At 40.8% G+C, this 20,098-nt stretch overlaps 1 protein-coding gene across 3 annotated transcripts in view; it reads right to left on the reverse strand.

The window, feature by feature from the left end:
- Positions 1-20,098, reverse strand: part of skap1 (src kinase associated phosphoprotein 1) — a 147,451-nt gene that overhangs the window by 26,680 nt on the left and 100,673 nt on the right. For all 3 annotated transcript variants that reach the window (XM_034057379.3, XM_034057378.3, XM_034057377.3), the window contains exons 5-10: positions 14,227-14,307; positions 13,098-13,181; positions 12,507-12,631; positions 11,878-11,941; positions 11,089-11,286; positions 1,524-1,580 (exon numbers count right to left, since the gene is read on the reverse strand). In XM_034057379.3, coding sequence (XP_033913270.2) covers positions 1,524-1,580; positions 11,089-11,286; positions 11,878-11,941; positions 12,507-12,631; positions 13,098-13,181; positions 14,227-14,307 — 609 coding nt within the window. The remainder of the gene's footprint in view (positions 1-1,523; positions 1,581-11,088; positions 11,287-11,877; positions 11,942-12,506; positions 12,632-13,097; positions 13,182-14,226; positions 14,308-20,098) is intronic.

Below are 20,098 nucleotides of genomic sequence, written 5' to 3' on the forward strand. Positions count from 1 at the left end.
GGCGAACTGAACTGCTGATAATATTATTACACCTGAAAGATGGAGCACAAGGAGGTTAAGTGACTTGTTCAGGGTCACACGCACAGTGAGTGAGCCGGGATTTGAACCGGGGACTTCCTGGTTACAAGACCCTTTCACATGGCATGCGTTACTGTAATTGATTACATTTTTCAGTAACTTGTAACAGCATTGGTTACATTTTCAGACAGGTCATGAAATACGGAAACGGGTTACATTATTACATGATTATTATTATTTTTAAATAACTTAAGGCTGCTTATAAGCCCAAATATTTGTAGCCTCTCAGGTGTGATTATTATGAGATTATGAGTTCCCTCAGTACAGTACAGTAATAAGTAACATGCACTGGTTAGTTTAAGATTGTTCAAAAGTCAGGGGTGGGCTTTTCACAAATCATAAATGAATAATGCCTGATTCCTTATAAACGTTACACCCCACAGTAAAAACACAGCAAAGTGTTATAAAGCACAGTGAAAGCACTGGTAAAGCATAAGCAAGCATGGCAAAGAATAACGAGGAAGCAAACACGGTGAATGCATGGTAAACCATACTGCTGGTAAACACTGTAAAGCACAGAGAGCCTATTTAAAAACATGGCAAAGCAGGGTAAACTAGGGCAAATGCATTGTATAATCATGGGAAACTACAACACTACCCGTGCAAAAAAATAGAATGGTAAACCTTTATAAGGGAGGTGCTTCTAATGGTTCGAGCATGCAAAGCTAGGACAGTCAAAGAGAATAAGGGATTGCTCCAGCTTCCTCTACAGAGCTCTGCGGACAGCCTGCTTCCTGACTGTGCTGCCCAGCACTCTCCATCCGCCCTGCCTCGTGTTCTGGGCTTCAGGAACAGCGGGAGAGGGAGGGGAGTGTGGCGATGGGTGATAAGAAACAAGGATCCCCCCTCACCACCCCCCCGATTTCCTACTTCATACCGCAACCCCGCTTGCAATTCATAACCAGAAAAAGAAATAGGAGGCCCACAATCCCCCCCCCAAAAAGGATTGCAAAACTTTTTCATTTCTTTTTTAAAATGAGAGTCAAAAAGTGTTGGTGGTTCACTTTATAGTTTCAGCAATGCTGGAAAGGTTGACAAATTTGATCCCCTAACCCTATCCTCTATCTCTCTGCTATCTATACAGTACGAGAATCTGTTTGCAATCCCAGGATAATATGTGACAGCACGTGCTAAAATACCGCAGGCTGGATAAATACACATCAGTAAATAATTTCATAAAAATTATTCTGCAGGTAATCGATTGATAGATATCTAAATAGAGAAGTATATAGACAAACAAACAGACAGACAGACATGTGCATATACAGACATATATAGATGTATAGGCATTTGTGAGTAGCCACCAGACAGGCTTAAAGGTTACGGATGCTTGCTTCACAACAGGGAGCAGGATGCGGGTTCAGTTTATACTCAGGATTGGATGATGTTGACATTCAGCTAGTTTTGACACAAGACAGACAGACAGACAGATCCATTGGCCTTACCGAATCTGGGCCCATTTTCACCACCCTCTCCTTCGGACCCCGGGGGAAAATCATCCTCTGAAAAAAAATAACCGAAAAACATGCTGATATGACAATTAACATCTTGCATAAAACAGAAACAGTGGCATGTAGCACACACTTGTGTGTCCCTCCCATGACTGATTCGTTGTTACTGACATTCTGTAATATATAGAAGCTGCATCTCCCTGCTCCATGCCAGTTTCAGTGAGAATCAGCAAGACCACAGAGCTGACAGACTCTGAGAGAGCTCTATTGGCAGGTGCTTCTGAATGTCAGAGCCCCCCCCCCCCAAGAAAAAAAACAATGTGTCACTCCAAACCTGCCCCACACCTCATTGACAATTGTATGGCAGGTGTTTCTAATAAGAAAAAAAAGAAAAAAAAAACACACGCTGCTGAAAAAAAAAGCAAAGTACAGCAAAACAACAAAAAAAATCATAAAAAATAGAATCTAGAGAACATCCACTCTTGTTCATTTAATACACCTACGGTAGCTGGAGGGTTTAGATGCAGCAGTGAAGTGTTTTGCAGACAGAGGTGGAGACTGATTGACACAGACAGTCAGATAAAGATGGAGACTACAGTGAGGGAGACAGGCAGCTGAGAGTGAGAGAGAGACCAAATTAGAGGATCGGTTACTTTTTAATTTTTTTAATTTAATTTCACTTATCGTTTTTCCGCGTTAAATGTATTAAGATAAGAGCCATTACACATATATTTAGGTTTATTCCCTCACAAACCATGTGGGGAAATAAGGGTCGATCACAGGTGTGTGGGGGGGGGGGGGGGGGGGGAAGTAAAGGAGACCCCCCCGCAAACTTAATATAATCAACTCCGAGACAACACTGACTTTATCTCTGGTCCATCGAGGGATTTTAAACGAAAGCATTGTGTAAGCAGGAGTGTGAAAAAATGCCCAGGTCTTGTACATAAGAAAATGCATCCCCTCAATATTAGGACATGCAGTCACGCTAAAATGAACTTAGTAAAAGTACTCTGACATATGTTTTTGACGACACTGAGAAAGACTTCCAGTGGAAAGACTTGTCAAAGGAAAGCCGCAATAAAACGCTATAAAACATTCCACCGTCCAAACACTACCCCCGCCCTCCCTCCCTCCCTCCCTCCACTTTAACTCTGACTCCAAATTCCATTGGAATCAATTCAAATCACTTCAGAGCTCCGACTGGATTCTCCCAATTTGATTCACCCCCCCCCCCCCCCCCACACCCCACCCCCGGGGAGGGACGGTTTCAAAAGCAAATCTTTCCTAAATCAATCAACATATATTCGACATCCCTGCCACCGAAAAGGGGCAACAGAATTAGGATTGATTTTTATATAAATTAGCGCAGAGGCTATACCCTGCTGCTTTCCTTCTGGGTTCACCAGAACAATTACAAGAGCGGAGACTGGCTCGTACTTCCCTATCTTCACTATGAATGCGTTCGGAAACACAGCTCCCCAGGAACATCAGCTACATTTAAAAGCAAGTAGCGGGCTTCCTTAAAAATATAGCATTACCCGTCCCAACGTGTAGCTACAACTCTTTAAATAACGTACCTGTCATTTTTCTTTTGCATTGTTTTAACATCCTGACAACTTTTTACACTTGTAACATTATAGTCGGTTTCAAAGCTCTTTTCACAATGTCCGCTCTCTAGTGCTCTGGGGTTTGAGATCTGTCCTTTAAATCATCCATGACTTTAAATACTTACACATTTGTTAGAAACACCCCATTGCTTCTGTAGATTTGTTGTGTATATGAAATCCATGAGATTTGTTAAAGTTGTTTAAGTAATTAAAGCACAAAGTGGTCTAACATTTTCACACGAGTGCCTGTTGTTTACTGACCTCAAATATAAAGGACATAAACGACAAGCCTTGAGGTGTTCTAATACATTTGCACACTGCTGTAAATGTACTTAAAATCGCTATCTTCATCTTCGGTTTTCTTTATAAATGGAGCCCTACTTTACTCAGGGTTTACAACTCGCTTGCTAACATGTTATCAAATGCAGTGCACTCTTTTGTTCAGCATGTTCAGTGCTCAAAGGGTTAAAGTGTGGCGCCATTGACATCATGTCATTTCTTCCCATGAGTGGATTAAATGCCATGCAGCCCACACTCCCCCCTTTTAATGTTATTACAATAGATCCCAAATGGATGTTTCACGTACAGTACAGAGTGAGTCGGTGATGGGGGGTGATGGGGGGTTGGGGGAGGTCAGGCTTATCCTGGAAAAAATTCCACCCCAGTTTAGACCACGCCCGAAACCAGCACTTCAATGGGACCCATTGCTGGGAGTTTCCCGAATTTTCTGGTGTCTCCCTGGGCGGACCTTAAGTGCGTTAACATTATGTGAGATTGGTTTTATTTTATCATGGAACCCTCAAACCCTTTTTCTCACATGTTGTAGATGCAAGCTGGTTTTGCACTGTAGGTTTTGCCCTGATGAAGGCAATGCTAAGCTGAAACACATTTTTTAAAATTGATTTTTAAATGGTGTTTTAACTAATGAAGTAAGCAAAACTTTATTTACGGTATATAAACAATATAGCACGGCAATGCATTTAACAGCATGCAATGTGTTCTGGGATCTTTAAAAAGTTCATCTTTAAATACAGACAACTGGCCTGAAACACTTGTCAGAATCCAAAACCATTTGAGGTTTTCCCACTTCCTCAGCAGCCATTAGCCACAGGGTCATAACGAGGCTGTGTGTTAGACTAGCAGCCTGGCTTGAGTGTTTAAGCAGGGAGGCAGGCAGACAGGCAGGCTGGCTCTTAGAAAGGTAGGCACTGTGCTCTGATATGCACATCCTGCTTGGTTAGTAGTATACAGGGCCTCTGGGAGTGGGTTTAGACATCCTGCCGGAAGAAAAAGAGCCAGGAGTGGAGCCGCCAGCTTCATGAGCCCAGGCACGAGGCTTCTCCTCTCAGCCGCTTGGAGGTGGAGTGCCCCTAGCAGAGCAGGGGGCTGGAGAGGACAGCAAAGGAGCCCCTAAGGTTCAGGCAAGCCCCACATAAAGAATGAAAGCCAAAAGAAAGAGAGAGAGAGAGAGAGAGAGAGAGAGAGAAAGAGAGAGAGAGAGAGAGAGAGAGAGAGAGAGAGAGAGAGAAAAAAAGAAAGGGAGAAAGCAAGAGAAAGCCTTTTACTTTTCAAATATTTCATGTTGAACTGGCTCCAGGGATCCATGTCAAAACAGACCTTTCCCTGGCACATCAGCAAACAGAAAAAAGAAAGAAAGAAAGAAAGAAACAGGTGATAGAAACTGGTGCATCTCTGCAGTTCTCAGTGGTTCACAGACCAAAGTAATACAAAAATTAAGAAAGAAATAACAAAGAAAAAAGAGAGGAAAAAAAGAAAGAACAGGTGATAGAAAGAGGTGCATCTCTGCATTACCCAGTGCTCCAAAGACCAAAGCAAAGTAAAAGCCAGCATGCATAGCTGTGCTGTAGCGACAGACAGAGCCATGCTGAGCTGTGCCAGGCCCTGCACAGGGAGAGAGGTGACTCTCATTACTGCGCCGGCACCCTCAGGTCTGTCAGAGATACCCCGTGACACTGACCCCGGACATCCATCCTCACGCTGTCAGCATTCCCATAAACAGGACTGGCGTAACCCAATCCCCCCCGGAGAGATGCGTCCTGGCAATGCAGCCCCCTTCCCAACACCCACGTGATCCAGCACCGTGAAACAGCAAAAAAAAAAAAAAAAATACCCTACAGATTTTATTTATTTTCTCTCTCTGAAGTTTCAAAGTCACTTTAGGGTGCAACGTGGTTTAATGGAGATTGATATGACTGTCATTTTTTGTTTTCTCTCCATAACATGAACAAAAAAAAAAAAAAGATGAAATTTGTGTCTTGGCACTCACCAGGTCTTTGTGCATTCAGGCTGCGTTTCAAGTCACAGAATGCAGGATAATAAACTGGGTTTTTAAAAGAAATGAAAATTCTCCTTCACGATTTTAAATAGCCCAGTATAGCCCTTATTAAAGATTCCCATAGTAAAATCACAGCAAAGTGTAATAAAGCACAGTGAAAGCATAGGCAAGAATTGTAAAGAATAGCGAGGGGTGGGAAAACATATTAATAAACATGACAAACCAGGGTAAGCTATGGTAAATGCATGCTAGGGAAACTGCAAAAATACTGTTGTAAAAAGGGGGCTTTTTAATAATAAAGTTTACTTAATGCAAGTACATTTCTTACTTGTACTCGACTGGTTTTGTGAAGAGCTGTACACTCTATAACCCCTGTGTGTGTGTGTGTGTGTGTGTGTGTGTGTGTGTGTGTGTGTGTGTGTGTGCGTGAGTGTGTGTGTGTGTGTGTGGAGCAGTACACTCTATAATCCCAGCTGGATTTGGTTCAGCTGTTACGGGAACTCCTCACAACACCACAGATAACAATTACTGCTGCAGCCCGAACACACTAATAGGATATATATATAGTGTGTGTGTGTGTGTGTGTGTGTGATATTTCCATGTAAAACTTGTTGATGAAAAGATTTTTTTAATAGTTAATAGTAAAAAAAAATAATAATAACAAACAAATAAATCAAATAAAATGAGGGGTTATCAATTACTGTAATTTAGAAAGAAGGGTCTAGCAAGTTATTTAGTAAGGCTCTGATGTGCTAAGCTTTTAGCTCCTGTGAAAAGTCTGTACTAATACATTCTATCTCTCATGTTTCAAAACCATCTGAATGTGAGTGTGTTCTCTAACCACCATTACAATCCAGGTATAAACAGAACCCACATCCTGTTCCCTGTTGTGAAGCAAGCAACCTTAACCTTTAAGGCACTCTGCGGTCACCTCACAAGCGCCCATCTAGCACAATGTATGAGAGTTTAGTCTCCCGGCTGGGGTCACGCAGCAACACACATACATATAAAAAAAAAGACAGAGAGAGAGAGAGAGAGAGAGAGAGAGAGAGAGAGAGAGAGAGAGAGAGAGAGAGAGAGGTGGGAGGGGGGGGGGGAGGAGGAGGAGGCTGGGGTATGGGGGGGAAATCAGAGCCGAATTGTTTCAATATAGCAATTTGATTCAATTTTCCACTCAATAAAATAACCCATCAATGCTCGTGATGTTGGGAGACCAGACACCCTCGTTTTCAGGCTCTGCTCTTAATTGAACACGTTTATGTTCTTGTCTTATGGAAATTGGAAAAATTTATCACCTGGAAAATGTGTTTTTTTTTCTTTTCTTTCTCTTTTCAGGACTGTAGATGTTTTTAAAACGTCATTAAAAACCACGAGTGGCTGTGAAATTAATTTGTTAATATTTGCATAACAGAAATAAAAAAAAATAATAAAATAAAATTAAAATTAAAAAAAACAACATTCCACTTTGGAGGTGGACAGATTGCCTTTGTACCACTGTGTGGGATAAAAATTCATTAAAATCACAGGATTGGATCCCTGTTTTATAATCCAGCAATAATACCCGACAATTAGCACAGATTACAGTATTTTGTCAGTAAGGAGCCCAGGCAGTAATCTCCTATGGATGGGTACTATTGCCATTATAAATTGGTGAAACAGAACATGCATTGTATTTCTGCTTCGCTTTGTCATTTTTGATGCATTTAACGGTTTTGCAATCCTTCTAAATCTGAGTGAATGTTTTCTCTCCATTAGCATACAATTGGAAAATTTTGTAGCAGCTTGCTACCAATGTAAGGCCTATTAACATTAGTAATCTATGGCTGCAACTACATATTTTAAGCACTGGTGGCACTGTGTGCTGGGCTAAAATCCTAGTTGTCCTATCGTGACAGTGCCACATTGTGCTATACTTATAAATACATACCTTTGTAAAAGTTTACCACAGTATGTTTGCAGTTTTATCACGCTTTTCTCATCGTTATCCTATGCCTTTACCATAGTTTACCCCGGTTTGCTGTGCTTATTAACTGTGCTGTTTATTTAATATGCTTTACCATGCCTCTCTGTGCTTTACAATGCTTGCCTATGCTCTACCAGACCTCTCTGTGCTTTACAATGCTTCCCTATGCTTTACCAGACCTCTCTGTGCTTTACAATGCTTGCCTATGCTTTACCATACCTCTCTGTGCTTTACAATGCTTGCTATGCTTTACCACACATCTCTGTGCTTTACAATGCTTCCCTATGCTTTACCAGACCTCTCTGTGCTTTACAATGTGTGTTGTGCTTTACCATGCTTTACTGTGCTTTATTACACTTTGCTGTGCTTTCACTGTGGGAGGTTTTTTATCAGGGATATGCACACACATTGTTTCCCTGTTCCAGGTGGGCTTCTAGCCATTAACAGCCTGGGCTGCAAAGGGAGGCATCAATCTTGGTGTTGAACACACTGGGGGTTAAGTAATAGTTTAATGGTGAAAAACCAACCACAACAAGTGGGCAAAACCCAAGACAAATGTCCTGCCAGCCAGCTCGTTACTGCAATTAGCTCGCATTTCCTCTTGCACTTTGAAGATGCCTGTACTGAATGAGCGAAGGGATGAATGATTGGATGGATACATTAGTGATTATTAGTGTGTGTGTGTGTGTGTCTGTGTGTCGGTTTGTGTGTCTGTGTGTGTCTCTGTGGGTTTTTGCCGGTTTGATCCACCTGTTGTGAGGTCAGAATTCAGCTCTAATGTTTACACGCTGCAAGCAAGGACGCACAGTTAACTATTTTACCCGTCTGCAAACCTGAGCAAGGAAATAGGAGTTAACATGTACTTGCACTTACTAGGTACCACAAACACTCTGCCATGTACTTACGTGCATTTACAGATACATTATCATCATTTACTATTATTGCATGTTGCTGTTGATGATGTAAACAGATGCCCGTTAAACTTTCTAATAAAGTCTACTCTTCTTTCAGCTCCACCACCTTACACTCCATCTTCTATCTTTGTGGCTTGTACTGGCTTCCACAGGAAAACGAAACACGCTTTTTAAAGTCACATTTGCATAAAAGTCCACAGATTGGGGTATTACTCCGGTATCCCTTGGATTGTAAACGGCACAGATGGCGTGACGAGCCCCATTTGGTTCTGCGGTGTGGTTTCATCTATGTTGCTTTGTAACGCTAAAACTGTGCAGCACACAGAAGCCTTTGCTACTTTGCTGCTTCTAATTTTTATAATAATATTATAAAAGAAATCAGAAGCTGATGCAATCAGGGAATGAGCCATTTCAGACCTCCCCAATGCGAGTGAATAAAGGTACAGGAGTGTATCTATAACCACTTTTACCCATTAAGTACCAAATCTTTTTTTTTTTGGAAAAAAAATCACAACACAAGCTGCGTTTGTGTCATTTTTCTACATTGCATTTTAGACTTAACTTTTGCAGTTAACCAAATTAGAGTAAGCTATCATATAGTTAAAGAGACAATTCAAATAAAATCCAGATAGCTGCCAGTTACAAATGCTGCAAAAAATTTTTACAAAGTATCCTGTCCTTAAAATGAAGAACAGTGGCACTTAATATGCTAATAATCTATTTCGCTTTTACCTTTGCAGTTTGAAAAGAATTTCATTTATTTCAATAGCTCAACTTTATTTGATCGGCTTAGATTTTGAACCCACTACGGCAACTTCAAAATACAAGTTGCCTATGCCCGTGGTTTAGGATATTTAAAAAATATAATATATATATATATATATATATATATATGAATAATCTGACTCTCAAAAATCCATTATTGCTACATATATAAATGCAATCCAGCTGGAAGGCATTTCCATTGAGATCTGCCGCGGGTGAGCAGTGTTTGAAAGGGAGGGGGGGTCGTCATCCTATCTGTAAAGATATATAAATACAGATTTAGTTTCCCCGCGTGCCTGCATTACCTCCACCGCAGTTAATAAAATTAGGGGAGAATGACATAAGTCCTGGTGGCTGCCATCTGGGCCGGGGAACGGGGCTGGAACCACAGATGGCGTCTCCAGTTACAAATGACCTCTCAGCAACATCCAGCAGCACTGTGGCTCAGCCGACCCGCCGCGTTGTAATTCCCATCACATAGAAATCAGCAGGATTCCTCTCCCTCCCACAGTAATGACGCTCTGCTAGCATGATGTAAAAGTTTTTTTTTTTTTTTACATTTCATACTTTATTTCTTAATATTACATATTAACAAAGATATGCACCAAAGCAGAGGGACGCGCTTGCACAATATAAGAACATAAGAAAGTTTACAAACGAGAGGAGGCCATTCAGCCCATCTTGCTCGTTTGGTTGTTAGTAGCTTATTGATCCCAGAATCTCATCAAGTAGCTTCTTGAAGGATCCCAGGGTGTCGGCTTCAACAATATTACTGGGGAGTTGGTTCCAGACCCTCACAATTCTCTGTGTACAAAAAGTGCCTCCTATTTTCTGTTCTGAATGCCCCTTTATCTAATCTCCATTTGTGACCCCTGGTCCTTGTTTCTTTTTTCAGATCAAAAAAGTCCCCTGGGTCGACATTGTCTATACCTTTTAGGATTTTGAATGTTTGAATCAGATCGCCGCGTAGTCTTCTTTGTTCAAGACTGAATAGATTCAATTCTTTTAGCCTGTCTGCATACGACATGTCTTTTAAACCCAAGATCCCACCCCCTACCCCCAACCGTAGAATCTAACAAGTTTGTTTGTTTTGTTTTAAACGTTACTCAGACCCAGGCCGGTATTACATTATGATTAGCAGTGTGGAGTAGCGGTTAGGGCTCTGGACTCTTGACCGGAGGGTCGTGGGTTCAATCCCAGGTGGGGGGACACTGCTGCTGTACCCTTGAACAAGGTACTTTACCTAGATTGCTCCAGTAAAAACCCAACTGTATAAATGGGTAATTGTATGTAAAAATAATGTGTAAAAAATAATGTAATTGTATGTAAAAATAATGTGATATCTTGTAACAATTGTAAGTCGCCCTGGATAAGGACGTCTGCTAAGAAATAAATAATGATTATCATCCTTGTAACCCTTGGAAAGGTATACCGTGGTAATAGGCATAGACAGGTATACGAAAGCATTGTGAAAGCCCAGGCATGCACAGTAAAGCACTGAGAGGCACAGCAAAATAATCAAGGTTTAAAAATCTAAAATGAGCATGCAAATTTCTTTACCAAACAATGTCGATTTGTATTTTTTTGTTTTTTTTTAAACGTGAAACGGATATTTGTAATTTTTGGCACTATAAAAAGAGAACTGCTGACTATTTTAGCTGAACACCACTGCAATTATCTTTAGCATGTTCTTTTTTGTTACAAGCAGAACACAACTGCGACAGTTTAAGATCGTTTGAAAAACATGCATGTATTCTGAATGCATTTTGAACACGCAGGTTTGCTGTAAAAAATAACTAAAATCAGAATATTAAACTTATGTTTGTTTTTTTTCTTCTTCTAATAACTGTGTGTGAATTACTTTTCAGTTTTTCTAGAATTACAGGACTGTGTTTGTAGTCAATTCCCTGTAACCCAATCTGAGACCCTCACTGTCTCTGCTGCTAATGCAATCTTAACAGGGATGAAGAATGAATCAGACGGCAGTTCTTCATTGAGACATGCTATGCAGTACCTGGCAACACTTCGTAGATATCATCCTCCTCCTCCTCCTCCTCCCCGCCCTCTGGGAGGCTATGTCGAGGTGTTTGGCTCGGAGGCTGGGTGGAGCTCACGGTGTCGATGTCATCGTAGGTCTCCTCCTCCTGATCCTCCCCTTCCTCCTCATCATCCTCTTCCTCCTCATCGAAAGGGATGAAGCTGGAGCGCAGGTCTGTAACAAACACACAGATACTGCACCATCCGCAATGTGTAAAACACCCAATAAAGCTGAATTTAGAAATGCAAAAAAAATAAATAAACAGAAGAAACGCATAGATGAAATCAGTGTTACTATTAACACGTTTCTCAGTTGTGATTGAAATACATGAACTGATGTCAATTACATTTTTAAAGAAGTAGAACACACAGTTTTTGTTTTCATTCTCACTACAAGTATGATCGAAAATTGACAAACTAATTCTACTTTTAATTCAGTTCCAAATCTTTCCAAAAGACTGATGAATGGAAACTATATATTTTTTTCTGTATTTGGGTGACCACTTAAACACTAGCATATAGAATTTAATGTGTGAGACTTAAATTTGAACCTGGTTCCAGGAGACCTAGTTTGAGGCAACTTTGCTGTATCGGACCCCAAGTCTCCGCTGGTGTGCCGTGCAGGGGGCTGAATCCTAGTCTTCTGAAACCACGTTCCAAGCCAGAAAGTGGCTTCTTGTTCCCTCAGCACAGCTGTGTGTTGTGAGACCCCTGAAACACAGCTGTGTAGAGCGATGTCCGGTAGGGTTAATGTATGCATACTCACCCTTAAGCACAAAGTTGATTTGGTCTACCCACTCCTTAGCTTCTTTCGGACTGCTTGCTGTAAACTGCACAAAACGAAGTCAGATTTAACAAATCGACGCCTGGACTTGTTGCAGGTTGGGTATAAGAATAATCAGCAGTCTGCGGGCCAGGTTCACAAACAGTTTCTACAGTAGTGTATTAAAATCGGCAGAAGGAAATACATTGAAAGAGAAGAAAACGTTTATTTTTGTAATCATTTTATGCTAGCTGAGCCAGGGCATCCTTTCTGTAAGAACAGAGAGACGAGATATGTGTTCTCCAGCTAGCGAGCAGACCCCTAAGTTCTCTGCTAAGTGCTTTATGAGACCGGCCCCTGAGCTAAACTGGTTTTGAACCGGGTTCACTCGCACCCCTTATAAAAGTTTCCCACAGTAAAACCACAGCAATGTGTAATAAAGCACGGTGAACGCATGGTAAAGCATAGGCGAGTGAGGTACAGTAAAGCACATTTAAAAACCTGGCAAACCACTGTGAACTATTGTAAACTCATATATAACCATGGAAAATGCACAGGGAGGTGATAGCTGTAACATTACCATGCAAATGCACAGAGGGAACCTTTTCTAAGGAAGGGGTCTCGGTTCTGACCTGAAACGAGCGTCGTCCCGCGGCGCTGAGCTCGAAGCAGGAATTCTTCCTGGAGTCCTTGCGCAGGTTTCCCAGCATATCGGCTCCGTAGCCGTTGATGTAGAACGCGCCTTTCTGCTGCTTGTCTGCAAACAGAGACACGGACCCTCGTCACTGCACCACACATACTACAGGGCACAGTGCCAGTTCACGACAGTAAAAATGAGAGGAAGATTCACTTCCAATTGGCTTTTAAAGTGTGGGAAGTAAATTGCAACTGATTGGTACTTGGTTGTAAAGGTGAGGGAAGGACAACTTTTCTGGTTTTGAAATGAAAACATGAATGATGAATGGGTTTAAACACTAGGCAATTACAAGTATAGGTATCAGCACACCCCTAGTGCACAGGAAACGCAATGTTTACAATGACCTGTTGGGGATATTTTCTTTGTATTAAGTGAAATATGTTCACAATGTTTTCTGTTATAATGCTGCTTTTCCTCCTTCCATGTTGCAGTTCATTCGCTGGCATGCTTTTAAACCGGCATCTCTTTTTTCACTCCAGTAACAACGAGATATTCCCCATTAAAATGCAATGGGTAAACCGCTTACCCTTGTCGCTTCCAAAGTAGTAGAAGATATTGTTGCTCAGGACACACCACCTTTTCTGCCACTCTGAGCCAAAGAAACTGTGATCTGAGAGCAAAAGGGGGAGAGGGGGAGAGACAGAGAGAGAGAGAGAGAGAGAGAGAGAGAGAGAGAGATCGGGGGGAGAGGCTAGGTCAAGTATGACCGTCAACAAGTTTCTTTAAATGAACTGACCTGATAAGTTTTACAGGTCACACCTGCTTTTAAAGCTAAAGTTTTTGACACTGTAGGGTTACCATCCTGTGCCCTCGACCTTATCAAAAAAAACAGACCCTTTTTGGTTGTCCAGTTTGTTTCCGTACCCAAAAGCTAGCTCCAGCTAAGGGCGGTTACATGGACCGCCTCGCTTGTCTTCGTTGAAACACTCCTACTAATACTTGCAGCAGATGGAGGTTCTAAACATTCCCCATCTCCATGGTGCTGTAACTCACGAAAGTTAAACAAGGGGGGAGGGGGGGGGGAATATTGTGTTTTTTTGGTCAACAGCTTTAACAGTGACAGGTTTTCATGAGTGATGTCTAAGACGTCCCCTGGTATTCTGTCTTTGCAGGTGTCAGCACTATTGGGTGACCCTCCTGTAGCGTGTTTGCTGGTTGATCCTTTATATGGGAGGCAGACAGGGGAGTGGTGGGTGGAAAACAGAGAGGGGACCATGCAGTCGCATAGCATTACTGTTGCTAGGCCTGAAGTGGCCTTAATGTAATGTAAGCTGCACATTAAATACACAAATTCAACAGTAAGCTGAACGAGTAAAGTATTTGAATGTATTAGCATAGTTACCAAATGGAAATTGCCCCGGTAAGCATTGCAGTAAATCGTCTATTTTGCTTGTTAAGTATTACTAGACAGTTATTGAGCAATAAGTAATAAATCAGATGGGGTCGAAATACAGAGTACAGCACAGTAGGCGGATTATACTTAATGCATAATGAACCAGTAAAAAATATATAAATCTTTTGAACATACTTTGGTGATGAAGAATTTCAAAATAAAGCCCTTTAAAGGAAAATGAAATAGAAGGGGGGGGGGGGGGGGGGGAGTATTAAAACAATTTCAAAAAGTCTTTTAATAACATGCTGTAGATTTTTCTTACCTCTGCGCTTCTTCTCCAGGTAGCCCTGTTTCAGGATGTTAGTCAGCTCCTGAACTCCCACCAGAGAGATTTCTTCAGCATCTTTAAAAAAAATATATATATGAAAAAAAATATGTAAGGGTGCTGGGGATGTGGCATAACACACACACGCACGCATAGTGATCTCATACAACAGTAAATGTATGAATGTATTCATTATGAGTATGCAGCTTTATAAATGGGATGGAAATAAGACTCCCAATGCATAGAAGTTTGTCGCCCTGGATAAGGGCATCTGCCAAGAAATAAATAATAATAATAATACACACTGGGGCTAATCAAGTTTGTATTAAAACTTGGAATGGGTGAAACTGCTATGCAATAGGAGTCTTATTTCCATCTTTGTATAAGGAACGTCAGGAACTGAATGCATTGCTAGTAGATACTATTACCCTACATTTGTCCTACTTCATAACCAATGTAATCGTATCCCTATAAAGACAAACACAAAAACAAAGACTTAAAATCTGTCAGATCGGGCAGTTTTCAGTCTGTGTCTCCGATTCCATATTTGAAACCACTGATGTTTTGTGTTTATGATGGGATTACTGGTACGGATTTGTTGTTAAAACCCACAATTCAATCTTGGGAGGTTTTACAACTTAGTGATGACATCTTTATCCTCTAGTGAGCTATGGTATACCACGGGTAAAAGCGTAGCAAAAGGGCAGTAACGCTCAGGCACAGAGAAGGCAATGATGCAAACCATCCCCTTCTGCGGTATATCGCGGCATTAGCACAGCAACAGGCCTAACAAAAGTGCACGGGATCATGCAATAAGACAAAGCACGGCGCAGCTTTTCGTTTCTGTATGGAGGTGATCCGGATTGTCATTGAGATGAACAGGCATTGAAGCAGCTGCTTCAAGGGACCACTCACACAGTGTGGCACAGTCTCGCTGGACCAACAAGTACAAATCGCAACACGACAGCAACTGTAGCGCCGTGCCAGAAGTGAGCGAACGTGAAGATGCTGCTTCTTGTTGCCCTGAATATTGCATTAACTAACTCCCCTCGAGTCACGAGGTCCTGCTGCTTGGAAACATGAGAAACGTTCCGCATGGAGTTTTATTGAGACGCCGTGAATGTCCGTCCCACCAGGGTGTCGGAGGAAGTGCCCGCGTTTCCTTCATCAGCATGCGCGCTGAAATCGAATTCCCCCAGGGGGACAGAGGCTGCAACGACCGACGCTTCAACGCTTTTAATTTCATTGCAGGCAGAAGATTCGCAGCGTGGGGGGAGATGGAGAGATGAAAAAGAACTGAGGCTAAAGTGCAAGATGCTAATTCAATAAAGAAATGCCTTGTGGAATTGAAAATAATGAGAGGGGAAACGCACAGCGTGAAAAGAACCAAAAAACAGCGATGAGGCTTCCCTGTTAGCAGCGAAGGAAATGGCAAAGAACTAATTTCTTTTTTTTTTTTGTTTTCATGCAATTCTGATGTAGAAGTTATTTTCTGTGTGTGTTCTTTTATAAGGCCAGTTTATATAAACTTATGTGGTGTTTTTTTTAAATTGTATTCTTAAAAAAACAAAAAACTCCCTTTAAAAGTGCAGTTTGGTAAAGAGTTATCCCAATTTAAAATTACTTTGCATATAAAATCACTCTATCATTCTACAGAGCTCTTCCACACGTCTTCTCTCTGAGTCCAGCCAGCACGCCAGAGTGTAACGATTAAACTTTCTCCCCGCACACACTTTTAAAACTTTATCAACAGTGCTTGTCTGAGAGGGTGAGGGATGGAGCAGTTCAGTCTCCATGCCTCAAAAATGCCCTGGACTGGAGGGAGCACCCTTTCTCGTAGGGGGGTGAGAGAGGGAGCAGTTCAGTCTCCATGCCTTAAAAATGCCCTGGACTGGAGGGAGCACCCTTTCTCATGGGGGGTGAGAGAGGGAGCAGTTCAGTCTCTATGCCTTAAGCCTGCCCTGGACTGGAGGGAGCACCCTTTCTCTTAGGGGGTGAGGGAGGGAGCAGTTCAGTCTCCATGCCTCAAGCCTGCCCTGGACTGGAGGGAGCACCCTTTCTCTTAGGGGGTGAAGGAGGAAGCAGTTGAGTCTCCACGCCTCTTGTTTTACCACTGAACCACAGAACCTGCACAGCTGAAGTAAGTCATTTTACCACTGAGCCTTGATGCACCCAAGGAAGTGATTATAATATATTTTGGGGGGCCTACTAAGAGATGCTCGCTGCATGTAGAGTTTGAGATCGTCAGTATTGCCTGCCTCATGTTGTGTGTGTGGACGTGATTGTTATTTTAGTTCTGTTTTTAAGATTCTCCTTATTTTGCTTAATATTACCATCAATAAACTACAAGGATAGGAAATAAGACTCACACTGCATAGCAGTTTGATCCTGGCTTTACTAGGAGTTTTGTAAGACACATCTGAGCTTGTTACTTATACGCTGTGGCTAATCAACCTGCTGTATAAAATGATTCTTATTTCCACGTCTGAACCTGTAACCCATGCACATTTCAGTTTTCAGAAAGCTGCATTTGACTTTTGAAAAGTAAAATAAAACAAACTGTACTCAAATTAGCTGACAAAATATGAAGGAAAAATAAAAACTAAAATATTAATATGCACAGACAAAACTAAATTAAAATAGATACAACTACATTTATCAGCAATGCACGCCAATACATGACATGCAGAATGAAGGGTATATTTGTGTATACACATACACAACAATAGCTATTAGAAAAATGGTGATGAAATATCCCTTTTTCTGCATTAGAAATGAAGGCTGTTTTACAGAAACGACAAAGACCTTGTATTTTATTCTCTCCCCCTAATGGTCTGACATTTATTAGGGAGCTAATAGTTTGTTTCATTTGTGCTTGGTGGTTTAAAAACTTCATCTCGGAGTAACAAACGCTTCTATTAGCATGGTAATGGCGTAATTATAATGTTCATTCAAACAGGTTTAGCTGAGAGAAAGGGGTCACTGCATACGCAGTGATTTAAAAAAAAAAAGAGATAACAAAGACGAGGAAAGAAAAGAAACAAACACAAAAACACCAGCAAACAAAACTTTAGATGTTTTAGTTTAAGAAAAATCAAGCCGGATCAATAACCCCCCCCCGTCCCCCCCCCATTCGGTTTCTCCAACATTCGGTCCTGCTGCAATATTAAGATACAGATAAATGATAAAAGCCTTCCCTGGGCTGCTGCTATGGATTCAGAAAGTATATCCGTGGCCCCAGATCAAATATACTGTTTTGCATCCCCGGTTTTAAAGTAATATGGATCAATATGTTTATTGCAGCGACACACTATTGTAAAGAATCAGCATTATCAGTGAATGCAGAGACAGCAGGGAGAGTTACACTTTCATGACTGCCCTTTAGGAAATAGGAAAACTGCTTCAGCATAATACATCAATTACTGAATGCAAATGCAACAATATATATATATATATATATATATATATATATATATATATATATATATATATATATATATTAGCCCTGTATATGCATTATAAAATAGATACATAGATAGAAAACCTAACATGGTACAATTGTGCACACAGTGACATGAAGGGAATATTTATATATCTTAAATTATAATATAACAGCCATTTATACCTGTGTGATTGTAATAATTAATCTGGTCGACACTGTTGTAGATGCAGCCTTACGTTATAGTTATTATATGACAAGTGCTTTGTTGTTTAAGTCCCAGTTTTTATCAATCAATCAGTCAATAAATCAACGTGTATTTCTTGTATAGCACAAGATAATATATACAAAACATTTTGAGAAATATTAAATTACATACATTAAATTAATAAAAAAATATTTTTAAATCTTACTTTAAAAAAGCAGTGACAAAAGGAAGGTACATCATTTATAAAAAAAATAAATGGTAGAAAATAGGATGATACATTTTTAATTTAAAATATATATGCTAAAAATAAAAAGTCAGGTAAGTGATTATTATTATTATTATTATGATGATGATGATGATGATGATGATTAGTATTCAGTCTTTCAGTGACGGGTTGCTGTGCTGTCAGTGGGAACCTTTGTGACGAGAACACTGTCCTGTCCAGTATATTGCATGATAAAGGGGTTATTAATCCTAATGTAAGTAATCCTAATGAGATTGCATTTGCCATGCAATCCTACAATAACGGCATAACCCAAAATCAAAACCGTAGCCCTGGATTATTCGCACGGCTTTCCCTGAATACAGCTCTGTGTGTTCATTTATTGGCACATCAACTATGTCATCAACATTTCAACGTTCTCCCCCTGGGGCTCCTGTTCAGGATTATCCCCAGGGTCCCTGGGGGATATCTAAACGCTGATGACAAGTTTGATTGAAACACTGATGCAAGACATGGCTGACGTTAAACACAGTACATTAATACTGTGTATGTTCCACAGCAGTATTTCAAGTGCCTCCTGTCTTCAGTACATGACAAAAAAAAAACAACAAAAAAAAATGTGTCGGAGATAAAAGAGATGCATTTCTCTGCTATACGGTCGTCATTATTCATACTCTTTAATCCCTTACAGCCTTAAACAACTTGGACTTGAAATGTGCAATTTATCAACAGCATGCTGCATTTCAAAGACACAACATTCATCTGACATAGTGCTACGTTTGCAGTATTTTTTTTTTTTGTTAAAAAAAAAAAAGTGTAATAAAACTACAGCATGGTGTAACATCAACGTTTAGTTTCCCTTTTAGAAAAAATAAATAAACGTGGAGTAAAATGATTTGCAAATTGCTTAGGGGCCAAACATATATATATATTTTTTATTTTATATATTTTTCCTCTCTCCCTTATAAAAGTTTACCACTGTATTCTTTGCAGCCCATGCTTTTCCCATGGTTATACTGTGCATTTATCCTAGTTTGCCATGTTTATTAATATGCTTTACCATACCTCTCTGTGCTTCACAATGCTTCCCTATGCTTTACCATACCTCTCTGTGCTTTACAATGCTTCCCTATGCTTTACCATACCTCTCTGTGCTTTACAATGCTTCCCTATGCTTTACCATACCTCTCTGTGCTTTACAATGCTTCCCTATGCTTTACCATACCTCTCTGTGCTTTACAATGCTTCCCTATGCTTTACCATAACTCTCTGTGCTTTACAATGCTTCCCTATGCTTTGTGCTTTATTATATTTTGCTATGTTTTTACAAGGGCACACACAATTATTATTTTTCTTTTTATCCTTGCATAAGAGTTAGGCTGAGAAAATGCTCTACCCTTTTGGTTACACAGCTTTTGAACGAATAAATCAGGAAGCAGGTCCCTTTCAACTTACACACTACACAAGAGGGATTCTTGAGACTCCTGAGGCAATTCATCCTGTCACTGTGATCCCATCTAACAGCAGCACACCAGATGATGTCAACAGCAATACATAGCTCTGATTAGATTATGACACAATGGAACAAGTCCATCCGGAAGAATCTATCTTTCCATCACTTTGTCTGTCTGTCTGTCTGTCTGTCTGTCTGGCTGGCTTTCTCTCTCTCTCTCCCTCCCTCACACAAACAATCTTGTTTTATTATGTTCTCCCCCCTCCCAGTCTGTCATCACCTGCGTCCAGGTTAAATCAGTTTCCTTCCACGCAGGTCTCTAATGAATGATCACGCTGCACAATAGCTGAGGCTCTCTGCTTGTGCTGCAGCGGAACGCTCAATAAAAAAAAGGAAACCGTGAAAGAGTCACCGAGAGTCACGGCCCATTTGTAGAGGGGGGGAAAAAAACAAAACACAGGGCTAATGCGCCAGGGACAGAGTGATGTGGTCCGCACATCCTCCTGCGAGGAAGTTTTCTGGGCAGAGATGGAGAAGAAAAGGCAG

Source organism: Acipenser ruthenus, chromosome 28 (assembly GCF_902713425.1).
Source record: "Acipenser ruthenus chromosome 28, fAciRut3.2 maternal haplotype, whole genome shotgun sequence".
NCBI classification, from domain to species: Eukaryota; Metazoa; Chordata; class Actinopteri; order Acipenseriformes; family Acipenseridae; genus Acipenser; species Acipenser ruthenus.